The 13,931-nt window shown below is 36.8% G+C and overlaps 1 protein-coding gene across 1 annotated transcript in view; it reads right to left on the bottom strand.

Annotated features, from left to right (window-relative positions):
- Nucleotides 1–5,033: 5,033 nt before the first annotated feature.
- The window catches only part of LOC106804822 (thioredoxin domain-containing protein 3 homolog), a 28,328-nt gene continuing 19,430 nt past the window's right edge, over nt 5,034–13,931 (bottom strand). The window contains exons 9-19 of the mRNA XM_014806171.1: nt 13,040–13,132; nt 12,518–12,672; nt 12,111–12,185; nt 11,513–11,640; nt 10,898–11,042; nt 10,442–10,549; nt 9,980–10,086; nt 9,325–9,350; nt 8,456–8,554; nt 8,079–8,173; nt 5,034–7,874 (exon numbers count right to left, since the gene is read on the bottom strand). Coding sequence (XP_014661657.1) covers nt 7,721–7,874; nt 8,079–8,173; nt 8,456–8,554; nt 9,325–9,350; nt 9,980–10,086; nt 10,442–10,549; nt 10,898–11,042; nt 11,513–11,640; nt 12,111–12,185; nt 12,518–12,672; nt 13,040–13,132 — 1,185 coding nt within the window. The 3' untranslated portion in view covers nt 5,034–7,720. The remainder of the gene's footprint in view (nt 7,875–8,078; nt 8,174–8,455; nt 8,555–9,324; nt 9,351–9,979; nt 10,087–10,441; nt 10,550–10,897; nt 11,043–11,512; nt 11,641–12,110; nt 12,186–12,517; nt 12,673–13,039; nt 13,133–13,931) is intronic.

A 13,931-nucleotide genomic window follows, 5' to 3' on the forward strand; every position in this document is an offset into this window, starting at 1 on the left:
TTTTTTTACATTTTGGGTTCCTTTTTTTTACATTCATAGTTAAGACTGAAACACAAAGCATGTGTGGCAAACATGAGGACAGACTTAAAATAACTATTATGCCTCACACAAAAAAAAACCTACCTACCTACCCACTAAAAAGATCATGGGGCGGGGGACAGCAAACATAGAATTTTTTAGAGATGGCCTGAAACGAAACGCTATTGAATACATCGCCAACTTTATTATTGTTACACTGTAGTAATTATATTATAGTCTCGAGCATTTTGCTTGGTGATGTTTTTACCCAAAAGGCAGGGATCTCAGTCAACTTTGTGATAGGGCAAGCAAGGTTGTGATACTAAGGAGAACTCACAGATGACAGCGGTGCTTGTGTTCGTCGAACACGTCGCGCACATGGTGTGACTGTCCAGTGCAAAGCGTGTTAAATCAACTTGTTCACTCAATCAATTGAGAATATATTCATATATAATATATGTTGGTGGCGTTTCCTATTTTCGAAGCAAAAGAAGGTTCGTTGCCCAAACGTGACATCGAAAAAAGTTTCATGTGATGACGTTGCATATGCATATATGCGAGCTCGGTGCACAATATTTAAACACATGGATGAAGTGCTTGATAATATTACCAGCGAAGTAGGTCCTATGCTCTCGTTTTGTATTTTCAATTGCTGTCTAATGTGTAAAGAAAGACTTGTTCAGTGTGGGATGCATAATTCGGTATTCGCAAACTAGTACAAATTTTGTTATCTTTGGTCACCTGTAACCCAATAATTTTCATCACTCATCTCTTGATCCGTTTTTATTGAGGCGCCATGCAATTGGATTTCACACGGGACATAGAGGGTGTCCCGTGGCAGTCTACGCAAAGTTTTCTGTAATCTCCGCACTGACCAAATTTTCGTTGTCAGTACTAAATTAAATTCCCATATAGTTACATGCAACAGATATTTCTATCTTCACTTAGCAATGGTAATTGTGTGCCTAAAGTTCATGTCTTTCGTTAGCGAGGTTATCTACGCAGTAGTCGTGAATAGAGGCAGGCCAACACGACGGCAAGAATATGTGAAGCATAACAGTAGGCGACAGACACTTTCCACGTTTACAATCGCTGTGTAGTTGGCTTCGGTGACTAAGTTTGTAGCCATTGAATTGACGCTGCAGCGCCGCTTCCTGTGTGCATCTGTGGCGTGTAAACTGGCGAGTCACTGCAAGGAACCATGTGAATGATATTTTGTCAGATGTTCGACGGCGATCCAAAATGGGCTAGGCGGGCACATGGCGCTTTCTACTTGTAGCTCGTTATTTGTCTATACGGCAAGCAATGAAGAAATCCTCTCTGATGTGAGTGAGCTGATGGTACCGACATGCACGTCACACACAAGCAAACAGTGCCATCTAGTGTTCCTATTGTAGAACCTCGGATGCACAGGACATATTATGAGTGCACTCAAACCGAATTGATGTCTTTCCATAGTAGTCTTAATGACCGTATTCCTACCTTTTACCGTGAGTTGTCATTCGTGTGTTATTAAACCCTCGATTGTATGCACGGGAAAGTAAATTATTTAAATGTGTTTAATGGTAATTTAACCATATTGATTCAAAATAGCATTAAATTGTTGCTTAATAAGTGTTCTTGTGTAGGCAGAAAGGTGTTATTTAACTATTGCTACGTAGCCATGTTCTCCCCGTATTGTTAAACACTACATATCACGTGATTGTTTCTCTCGTAACCTTCCACTGACCCTACAGTGAAGTACATGTCTATGCCTATTAGCCAGGAATCATTAAGGGTCAGCTTTAGCCTTACACTGTTGATACCTACTTTTGTCGGGGTGCTTTTAGGTACCCTTCAGGTGTTTTCAGTTAAACATACTCACACACGTTACTAGATTGTGTTCATGTGAAAGCTTACATATATTTAACTGGTGCCAACAGTTGATAGTATATTATTACCTAGTGAATATCTATAGCAAAATGATTGTGATCCCCTTGTGCTGATGTGATGTTTTTGTGGAATAGTTGGTGCCATACCTTGCGTGGATTTAGAGTCCCACTTTAATTAACTCGATATTTCTTCATTCGTAGAAACATTTTAGAGGCGTGGATATTGCAGCCTGTATGTGCTTTCAAAATAGACACGTTTAAATTCACATAAATTGTATTGAGCTTCCAATGAGAAGACGAAAAAACTTATTATAAAACGTATTATATCTGCTTCAAAAAATAAAATTGGCAAAAATATGACTGCAAGGAATGTAGAACAACCATTTGCGATGCTCAGTCTGTAGGTATGTCATGCGTAAAATGGATAATATTACAAAAATTTCTAGTGTTCTTCTCATGAATACGTTTCATTTTAATATCTTATAGATATACTTTGGAAAAAATGTTACAGTCAACATCCCTTTCACCTAGACTACACTACAGTGTAGTGGCTTTCTTTAGCCAGAGCTTTAATGTCAATCTCTTTATCAAATTGGGAATTTAAAAATTGGGGGAATATTATTAACAGATGGTCATGCTTGATTAGGTGGATTTGTTTAATGGGTGTGGACTCTTTCTCTGGGTCATTAATATTGTGTAAAAACGTTTTTAAAAAACTGCCATATCAATGGCCATAAAAATGACATGTTGAGTAATTGTGCTAACTTTGTTGAGTCTATCTGGAATCTCAAATTTACCTCACGAAAATTCGTACAATGTAAAGGAGAATTTAATATATCGTTAGCTATTGGTGTACCAAGTGATTTCAAGCTTTCTATATGTAATTCGTATGATGTACACGCATTTAGTCCTGCATAGCCAAACATGATTAGTAGAGTGTGTTACAACCGTTTACAATGCATGAAGACGTTTATGTACATAATGTAATAACATGGCTACAATTGTGATGTGTACGTGCCTTGTGAAGATTGTATACGAGCTACTTCCGCCTGCATTTTTTTGTTTTTCCGCACGATTCGGAAAGCTTGGTAATTGCTTAAGTGTTAGGTGTACTTTCGTGTATTGTACTTCATTTGGTAGTTTGTCGACTGTGAGCTGGTATAATAGCTTGCTACACTTGATGCGGTTCTGGTGTGGATGTTGAAGCAGACATGGCAGTGAATTTGTGTAGTGACCAGTTCAGTTTTTGTTCGCAAAGACAAATCATGCAATGACGTGTAGCTTATTAATACTCATCATATACTGCATATGTAATTGCGTCATATAACGTTGTAGCATTCCTGTAGCATTTTATTTAGATGTCTTTATTATTATCATCAGCATTTGCTCGAGAGCAGCTAATGAGCAGTGGCTATTGAGGTGATATGTGGTTCATTTGACAGTTGGCTATGTTGGCAGGTCTCATGGTGGTGCATGATGGAATCACATGTGAACAGAACGAATTAATTCGGGGGTCGGGGCAATGACAATAACCGCACAAGGATGCTCATTTTATCACGGCCCTCTGGAGATTTAGTACCTACCTCAAAGTACAAGCATTTGTGCGTAGTAAAGTCATAACTCCAACCTGTTACAGACGTAGCATTCCACCTTGAGCTTCTGGTGGTGATGTAGAAACCCTGTTTTCAGGCGTTATATCGCCACGTGCTTTCTTGGCATTTAGGATTTGCGATACATTTACCACTGATAAATGCTTTGGCAGATTGCAGTGATGAATTGCTCACAGTGGCTCGAGAGTAGAGGAGGGGTATCCGGTATAAAGTACCAGTATTAGAAATTTAAAAAAAACGGTGCTCCACTGTGTTAACTAATTCACTCAAGTGCGTGTTTTTTTATCTTGCAAATTCGTTAGAGGTGTGCTGGAAAATGTGAATTTTTCCCAAAATTGCATAAAAGGTTTGTTTTCAAAGAAGAGTGAAATTTAGCCAGTTACATGTGGCCATGGTAAAGCCTGCGCATAGTAAGAACCTTTTTTGAAAGTTGTTTGTGGGTGTGCATGAGATTTGTGATCTTGTTACATGCCACTCATACAACATCCACTATTCCTGTGCAGGGAAACCCAGTGTTGGAGTAGTCGTATGGTGTCGGGCGTAGGAAAACTTTCCCTCCCCTTACGCGAGTATAAGGCAAATCTAATGTGTTTGACGCTGTAACGAATCTGCACTCACTGCCTGCAGACCCGTTAAACTATTCAATGGTGGAAGGGTCGTCTTGCAAGGACGATGCAAACTGTTTTTTTCCTGGTTTTCTTAACAGTAATAGGTTAAATATTACGCCTGGTCTTGCTGCTAGTGCAGTATTGTGTGTGATCACGATACTTTTCTAAGTGTATTCTTTTTGTGAATTGGTATAGTCAGAAAAAAACAAGTATAGTTTTCTGTTTGCGATAGCCGGTGCATAGACAAAGCCTCATGATGGTGAGGTTGTTCTCACATTATTCACTGATAGCATTTATTAAAAAAACTCCTACGTTTTGCTACACGTCTGCCGTTAAGTGGGATGAACCCATGTGATTAGCAAGAGAAGGGATTAAAATGAAAATTTCCTGTGAGTTTATAAATCTTGCCTGTTGTATATTTGCACGTACGTGTGTTCCTCTGTGGGCAACTACCATTAGCAAAGATAATTATCGGTGCAATCAATTGTTAAATTTAAAGAATTCTGAATAAGGTTTTATTATACTACATTGTGATGCTTGTAAACGCTGTTAATGTGCGATAGATCTGTTGTGGGTGTATAGATTGGTACTGGGGCAAGTGTTGCCATGATGGTTTGCTACATCTACCTGAAACAATTTATGAAAATTTCATCATTCTTGACATCCCTCAAAAATTGATTTTTGATGCAAGTTAACGTTCACTAAGTTGCTCCAAAAGTACTTTCTGTTGTGTAGAATGATGGAATTCGTTAGAAATATTACGTTTCAGGGTAGTAGTATTTTGTTTATTGTTGGTAGTGTTTGTTTTTCAGCGGTCTATTTGATATTTGTGAGAAAAAAATATTATGTAACAACGTCTATGTAATGACCAAAACATTTTACGCAGGGAGGTATCTCATAGGACATGTGTGATGTATTGTATATAATTTTTGTAGCCATGTCTTGAATTGTGATTGCCAAGAGCAGTGGCGTTTCTCATTCTAATTATATGCTCCCACCCTGGTGAGAATTGCGACCGCTTGTACCCCAGTACCAGTTGACGTTTAGGTACCTACACATACGCATTTTACGTGGAATTTAATTTTCCTAAAATAGTTGATATTTTACTATTACGGAAACCTCATCTTTCAGTCTTTCGGATTTTGTGTTTAATTGCCATTCACTGTAAATGTGCCGTGGTGTTAATTCTAATTCTAATGTGTTACGTCAATGTGGATGTGATGAAGCGTTTGTACGAGATATCTTGCTTTTCTCTTAAAATTTTATAACGATTTTGTTTTGACCAGTTGCTGTGTAGCGTTCGTTAGTAGGCTTAGAACATTTTGTGCATTTTCTCTGGTTACAAATGTTAAGTAAGCTAACTACTACATGACTTTAACTACCTTTACGATAGAGGCGCGCATATTTTTATGCAGTGGCATTCTATATGACACGGCTTTTCAGAAATTTACAGTTGTGCTGTTCAGCGCTACGAATTTTCAACATGCATATCATCAAGCATGCAGCTGCTTTTCATGGTAGACTAATGTGACATTTAATACATTTATATATTATGTAACTATCCAGAGCATTTCCCTTCCAATTTTATCGTTACAGTCTGAATTTGTGCTTCGAATGTGAATTTTTTGACCCTCACGTTAATGCTAAATACTGTTTAGCCTGTGTGAACATGTAGTATTACCATTGGATCGGTATTATTTTTAAAGATGTCACCATTTGTAAACTCAAAAACATCGAATTTCAAAATGATATCGCAAAGGCATTAGAAAAAATCGGCCAGGCAAAACAGTGAATAAACTAGTCACAATAAACACTGAAGTATGTAGCTGAGGTGCATATCCAAAGCCTTACTATAGATATCTTCTCTATTTTAGCACGTGTGCAATGGCTCCCAGTTATATACCAGTAAATACGTGCGATTATTCGTTTTCAGATGGGTTAGGTTATAATGCGGACACGTCAGCTTGGATAATACCAAGTTGACATTTATATTATATGCTTGTGCACGAACCAGTGTGTAGCAGATATTTGATGGTTACAAGTGACTGTCAGTTAGCAATTGCCTTTATCAAGGTGCTAATGTTAGATTCTTGGATGGCACACTTTGCACTGCTAGTTTGCAAACTGACAAAAATTGTCTCGTTTTACTGTACAATTGATTGATCTCGATGAAGCCAAATGCAACTTATTATTAATGTCTAGACAACAAGAGACAGCGATTATCTGCAAACTTGTGTTTTTTTAGACATGCACAGTGTGCATGTATGTGTGCGTATACTGGCAGGTAAAAATGCAGAATTAATTCCAGTTGGTTGGTCATCAGAAATATCCCCTCCTCAAACTCTCAACGGCAACATTCCCAGCATGTCACGGCCTAGGTATTAAAGAATCGATAAAAGAAACCTTGCTGTTAATGTCGTGCATACAACATTGTGTCAGATTGCCTGTTCAATTGGCAGATTGTAGTCTGCAGTTTTAGAACAGGAAGGACTCCTTCGCTGATGTGTGGCAAATGTATTTCCGCTAGTTCTTATCAGATAGCAGCTGCAGGTAACTTGCTAGCTGCTCTTCACTACAATTGTTTACTGTTGTTCATGGCTTATCACTGGTTAACTTGTCACGCACTGGTGAGATTCCAGTGCTCTCAATCGTGTGTTAGCAAATTATTTGTGCGACGACTGGTGTCATAGCATAGAGTGTTGCCATGGGGCTGTGAGTGTTGAGAGAGGTGATGAAGAGCCAATTCTCCTACGTTGCTGTCTCCTACAATCACTGAAACATAAAATTACTGAAACATTGTTATGAGACTTGAAACCTGACTGAATGATGAAAATGGATGTATATCCAAGTTCATTCAACTTTAGTCCTGTCCTAGACCAAGGTGTTTGTTATTTTCCCTTCCAACGGATTAATTATTTAAGCCAAAGTATTATCTGCTTATCTTTCAATAAGAAATTTCATTAAAGTGGATATATTAGAAGTGAAATGGTCTCCACTTGGAACGTTGGCATAAGCATGCATTAGGCTTAGCAACTGTGCTAGAGAGAGAAAATGCAAACTGGTCATTTCGTTTTTACAGTTTTTAACATCATTCACTTCTAATTTATCCAGCAAAAAACTAATACTGTAGTCATCGTGAAAAAACAATGACTGTGATGTGTTGTATTTGTAATTACTATATATAGCCCACTTATTTTGTAGTTTTGCAATTGCACTGTGCAAAAAAATGTTAGTAATAAAAAAGTAAATATTTCTTTTATGCGAAATTGATCTTTTGTTTTATTTTCAACTTTAGTCTTACTGTATCATCAAACTAATATTTAAGCTGAACAAGATTGTACCTTTTTGTAAATATATACATATATCTTAATTTATGAGTAAAGTTTATAAGTATGTCTCTAAAATATCCAGTATCACATTTATGTATTCGTGGTATAATGGTTTGTGATAAATATACATATACATGTAAGTATGCTTATACCTATCCTGTGGTGGATAATTTTCACTAACTACACAATGACACCTAATAACTGGTGCAATATATAAACCAACTTCCAAGCATAAATGGAAGCTTCAGCATCTGGATCTTGCCGGCTGCTTGCTTATTCTGCTTTTATTGCTCATCTTTCACTGTTGCAGCCTTGCTGGTGTTGCTGCTAGTTGGCTGCATATTCGCCGCAGGTTGTCGTTCATGGCGGGGTGCTGACTTCTTCTGTGCTGTCATCCCTTGCTTCACCTTGTTCACTTCTTTGAGAGTCGCTTTCCCGCTATATATTTACGCAGCACGTTAATTATTAGAATCATTTCTTATAAGAAACACTTACCACATCAGGTCAGCTAGAAAAATAAAATAACACCTTTTGGGCTTCAATTATACAAAATTTTACGTTGATGATAGCCTAATCGAAGAATTGTAAGAATTCTTTTGCATTGTAGAAATGTTCCGCTCTTTCTCTAGTCTTTTATCCTACCTCTTCGTGTGCAATAACTTGCTCATTTGTGCTACACTCTTCATGCTGGTTTTCTGCAGCAGATGGTTCTTGTTCAGATTGCTGTTCTGTTTCTTCTGCAAACATTACATTTCTACAATGAGGATATGCACTACTGATTAGCTGCTGCCATAAGGTAATAATGGTTTTCCTATTATTATGAGTAATATACATAAAATATTATTTTACTAAAAATTATGGGTCTATTTTTTTAAGCACGGCAATAAATGAGTAATATCTTTGCGTAAAATGAGTTAATGTTTCAAACAGTGAGTTAAGCATATTCACATCACAATATAAACTTTTCCTGTCAACCCCACTAAAGAAAGAAAAGTGCATGGTAGTGTGGAAATACTTACCAGCAAGTCTTTCTTCATTTTCGGCTGATTGCTCTGTTGGGACTGGTGTAAGACACCGTTCTTCCTCCTGATCACAAGTTCCTCCTTCACCGGTGGGGCCTAAAAGCCATAGTTTAAAATAATTAATGTCTGTGGATACACAACAACAATTTAATTTGAAGTTGTTTATGGTCTACGTTCATAAATGAGATTCGCAATATCAAGACTCATCAATATATTGATATACTCTTGATAATATGCTATATATAACTGAATAAGATCCACTCCCTCTAGATAGGACTGGTATGTTACATATTTAACTCTCCCCATAAGAAACAATGTACCAATTTTTACACGAGGAATAACTGAAACAATTCGGATAAGGTGCATTGCTCAATGACACAACAGCAGTGACAGAAAACTTCAATACGTTAACCTGGTATTCTGAGTATAGATAACATGAAATTGTAACATGTATTATAAACATAATAGGGGTTTCTAACGGAATGAATGTGACTGCCATGCATAGAAGCGGAACCAATCTATTTCACTTCTTCATACACATCATTTTGTTCATGATAAATCATCTACAATGACTGTATTACATACAGAAAATCATGTCAAATAATTACATGCATGCCCGTGTAGTCAAAAGTAAAACACACACTTAAGACAGTAAACCATTTACAGCATTTAGTCTATCTTTCTATTAACATGGTCACGATGTAACTGAAAGATCACAACATTGCAAAGAAAGTTTTCTACAATTGACTAAGAGAAATGGAAGAAAGTGTTCTATGGAGGGACTCTATACGCCATATCATTGTTCTAAGTATGAAACACACAGAACATGAATGGGGTTACTACACAGCCGAAAACAGCAGTTTTACCATTTCCTTCAATACTTTTCCAGTAGCTGTAAGAAAGTAAGCATTCTCAGCAAAGCGAGCATTATTAGCAAAGCAAGCATTGTTAGCAAAGCAAGTATTATTGGGTAAGCAAGTATTCTCAACACAGCAAGCAACCTCAACAGTGTTGCATGCTGTTTTCATCTACATGGGCAGGTTGAAGCATGAAGGTTGATTGTTATTATCAAGAGCGTATTAAGTATGCGTATACTTAATACGCTCTTGTTATTATTCATGTTTCATTGCAGATCGGAGTGTTAGTAGGTGGTATAACAGCAGCAAGGACCGATACTTGGAATATTGGTTCCAGTATAGTTTCTTTAACTATAATACAATGGATACTGATGTGCACTGTACTTTAAAGCGAGGATTTCTCATGTTTTTACCAACCGTTTTCATAGTTTCTCAACTGTTCATAATCAGGAGTGAATAAAGTTTGTTTTTATTAACTGCTGTCATAATTGTAGTTTAGAGAGTAATGAGGTGCACAACTGCACATAAGTAAAACTTTAACTGTGGAAATATATAGGTCACAAATAATGAACATCATACATAATGATAAGTCATCTACAGTTAGCTAACCATGGTATTGGTTACAGGCATACTGCAAAACATTATGCTTATGATGACAGTTTACCTAGCTCATCTCCAAAGATCTGGTCAATGTGATCTGTAGCTTCATCGTCACAGCTACAGCCATGAACAGCATTCTTCACTGTGTCCTGACCATAGAGTGCTCGTAGCCTGAAGCAGGCAGATGAAAATACACCACCTATTCTTTTCTAGCAATGCAACGTGAATGGCAGGTTTAACCTAACGGTGACAATAAATGGGTAGTCAAATTATTGAATACAGTTGCCGAATCTGCTATACATCACTAAAACCACTTGAAACCGCACAAAACTATATAGTAGTTGATTTAAGCATTACGAGAAAATGATCGACAAAGTAATATACTGGTGGATAAAACCCAAAATCCTGGTTTGTATTTATAGCATATATGTAGATGTGTAAAGCTTGTTAATATCTTGTGGAGCATAATGAGATATTATCACTTACCACTATTATACCTGTCAGTGTATGCAAGAGTGGTACTTACGATTCAGGAGCCTCCAACTTAGCTGTTGCTGGATCTGTTGGACCAATTAGTTCCCTCCATTCGTTCACAGCATCATCTTTCGTAAGCAACAGGAAGAGTGAAGGACCACTGCAGAATTGCAGCACTCGGTATATAAGTATTCTGATTACCGTTAGCAAACAGCACTTTTTAAAATAATAATCAAGTACTTGCAGATGCATATATATCTGACTAGCATTTTGTGATAACTATTTGTACAGGAATTAATTCTGAACACGCTCAATGCAATTGTGAACTAGATATGCTCTCGGACATTCTTTAACACTGAGCAACAATCGCCATGAAATGATGCCGTGTACTCGAATACAATGAACATATCTATTCTATAGAGTACATGCAGCTATGTTCACGCTAATATTTACCTCACTGTCAGACACTATTTGCAAACACAACAACAGGTACAACAAGGGTATTTACCTTGACATCAAATTGACAAGTTCACCATAAAATGGTGCTTCTTGGTGACACTTGTAAAATTTCTCAGCTTGCTCCGTGCTAAGGTGCATTTCCTTTTGATCCGTCACCTCAAACCCTGCCTCAGTTATCCTTGCCAGAATAGCATCTGAGCAGACATGAGCACAAGTGCATATTACCACATCCATGTGTATAGTGATGTGTGCTTTCTTCATTCACCAAATTATTGATTTGCATTTACAAACCACTATGGCAGTGTAATATAGTTTTACTAACAGACTAAGTGAATAAGGAGTGTCACAGATATAAACAAATTAATCAAAAAACCATCTACCTGCATACAAAGTGTTTAAATGTGATAAGATGAAGACTGGTATATAACACACCTTTATATATAATAAAATACAGAGCACATGCATATGAAAACTTGTGTTTTGACTTGACTTGACACAATGACACATTTGGCATGGCTTGCAACATAATGTAGAGTATTGCCAGTGCTATCTGTAGTCTATTCTCTTGCATTAATGCACTACAAATATCCATGCAGTTTAAATTTAAACACAAGGTGTTTTGAAATCAGTAACTGAGTTTGTATCACTCTGGCCCCCTGCCTACCTTTATATTCTTCAAGTGCATCTGGCCTAATAACAGCCAGTGTCTTTTTATCTGGATGTGTTGCACTTTCATCAGCTGGTTTATCAGATGAATAACGATCGAAGTCTGGGAAGAAGCATGCAACTTCTCTGTAACCCAAAAAATACTTCAAAACCATAGTAAACCACATTACCCTTTTATAGTTCTTAGGGACCCTAAGTCATGCATAGTATGAAGCTAACGACGATGCTGCATGCTTGTAAATTCGTTCTCATCATTAATCGTTCTGCCTAAATTCTTATAAGAAAATAATATGTTGGATGAATCACTTGACAAATCTCCTTACACTATTCCTCTGCCCCAATGGATATAGGCTAATGATCTGTGATTTGAAAGACTATTGCCTATCTTCATAAAGGTTTATGCTAACCAGATAGCATGTGCCTGTAGGGCCAAAATTGGCCTAATGGCTTTTCAGGACATCTTGGCTGCCAAAATTAGCCCAACTTCTTTTTGTTCAGTGTGCAAATGTTGTACTATAATTAATTGATACTATAGTACTGATGCCACAAATCTCAAACTTCTACATTGCACTAATAACAATTAATATATACTCTACCTATTTGCACTTGCTATCGAATCACTTCCATGTAGACCATTAGTTATTTTATCAGTCCCATATTTTGCTCGCAAACTGAAAAATAAAATTACATAGTGACAACGAATGTCATACCTAATATTGTGAAACATGACAAACGTTTAATTGTCACTTTTAACATGTTAGTACATATAAATGTTTAAAGATGTCACAAAATATCTATGTATCTATAGATATTTTCCTAAACACATTGAATATTGGCTTCAAAACCTTACAATTTAGTTGAATTTTTATCACATAGCATAGAGTAAATCTACAACAATCGTATAAATAAAAAGTTACAGCAGCTATTCAGACAGCACAACAATTGCTATATAAAATGTTTGGAGAGAAGCATTAACCAGAAGCATGAATGCAACAAACTATACCTATCACATGCTTCTTCTTTGGCAATACTAGAATCCATTGGTCCGATCATGTTTTGCCAAACATCAACAATGCCTTTCTCTGTCCCCATCTTGCAAAGAACCATGATTTGGCTATCTCCACTCATCAAGTACTTTACGATATCATCAAAATATTCCTGAAAAGGAGTATTGATCTGTGAGCTTAGACACATGATCGAGCCAAATGCATTATATAGAATGTTTAGAATGTTAAAGGATGGAATGTATACTATATACATGATATATGCATTCTTGAAAGTAAAAACACTACGAATGTATAAGAGAAACACATAAACTACACATTTTTATAGGTGGTTAAAAGAATGCAACAAACAAATAGAAAATGTATAGATTACCAGATGTGGGGATTGTTGAATAAGATGGTCGTAATAGAGAAAAGACTGATAAACCAGCAATGCAAGAAATATAGTTTGACATAAGTATAGGAAATAAATATTTTCATAAATTTGATTACATTTCATGATATATTTGTGCACAATTCACCTCATTTTGCAGACTGGGATACAACAGATTAACTTCCTCCTCACTTAGTATTTTTCTTTGTGTTTCTAAAATCTTGATGCCAGCAGCAGCTATCTATATCACGATAAAAACTGCCAATAATTACAATATCATTACAAAAAAAAACATCACAATGGTAATCTATTTCAAAGATTACCGTATTACGTGGCTTAAAGGACACATTTTATTCTCAGAAAATATCGCCAAAAGCTATCTTGTGCCCTGTTAGCTGTAGGCCAGTGTATCAGTCGAGACTATAAGCCTTGCAAAGTTGCATGCACACACATCTCCTAATCAATAAACTATTAGACTTCCCAACCTCCAACAAACCTAATATTTTGCGAAAGTGGGCAGAGCATTGGAAAGGAGAGAAATTGAGAGATAACGAATGTGTTTACTCATTTTTACATAAAATTTATGAGCCAATATATTAACAAGTGGCGTGTAGCAATCACTGTTGTTGTGCATAGTGCTACCTATTGGAAATCCCTAAATGCTAATACACGTGAGTAAAGTACGTGTAAATAGTAAGCAGGTGAAATCTTAGGAAACTGTTGCATAAGTTGCATGCAAGGTTAAAGTTATGAAAAGATCCACTACTATTTTTCCCTACGTTTTTTTGTTTAGCTATGGTAGGGTATATGATACACCTCAGAATTATACTATCCTTTAGTACTACTCGTAACTCCTTTACAATCCTCAGAATTATACCACCTCACCATTTATATTATTTATAATAGGTGTCACAATGACTTCAACACTACTGTCAACAAGTGCCGCAGAGCGACAGTGCTCACCTGACGGCAGGTGTTCTGATGCTAAACTCACTGGCAAACGAATTAAGAGTACCCTCCCATCACCGCGTTCGCGCTCA

The sequence above is a fragment of the Priapulus caudatus genome, unplaced genomic scaffold, assembly GCF_000485595.1.
Source record: "Priapulus caudatus unplaced genomic scaffold, Priapulus_caudatus-5.0.1 Scaffold89, whole genome shotgun sequence".
NCBI classification, from domain to species: domain Eukaryota; kingdom Metazoa; phylum Priapulida; class Priapulimorpha; order Priapulimorphida; family Priapulidae; genus Priapulus; species Priapulus caudatus.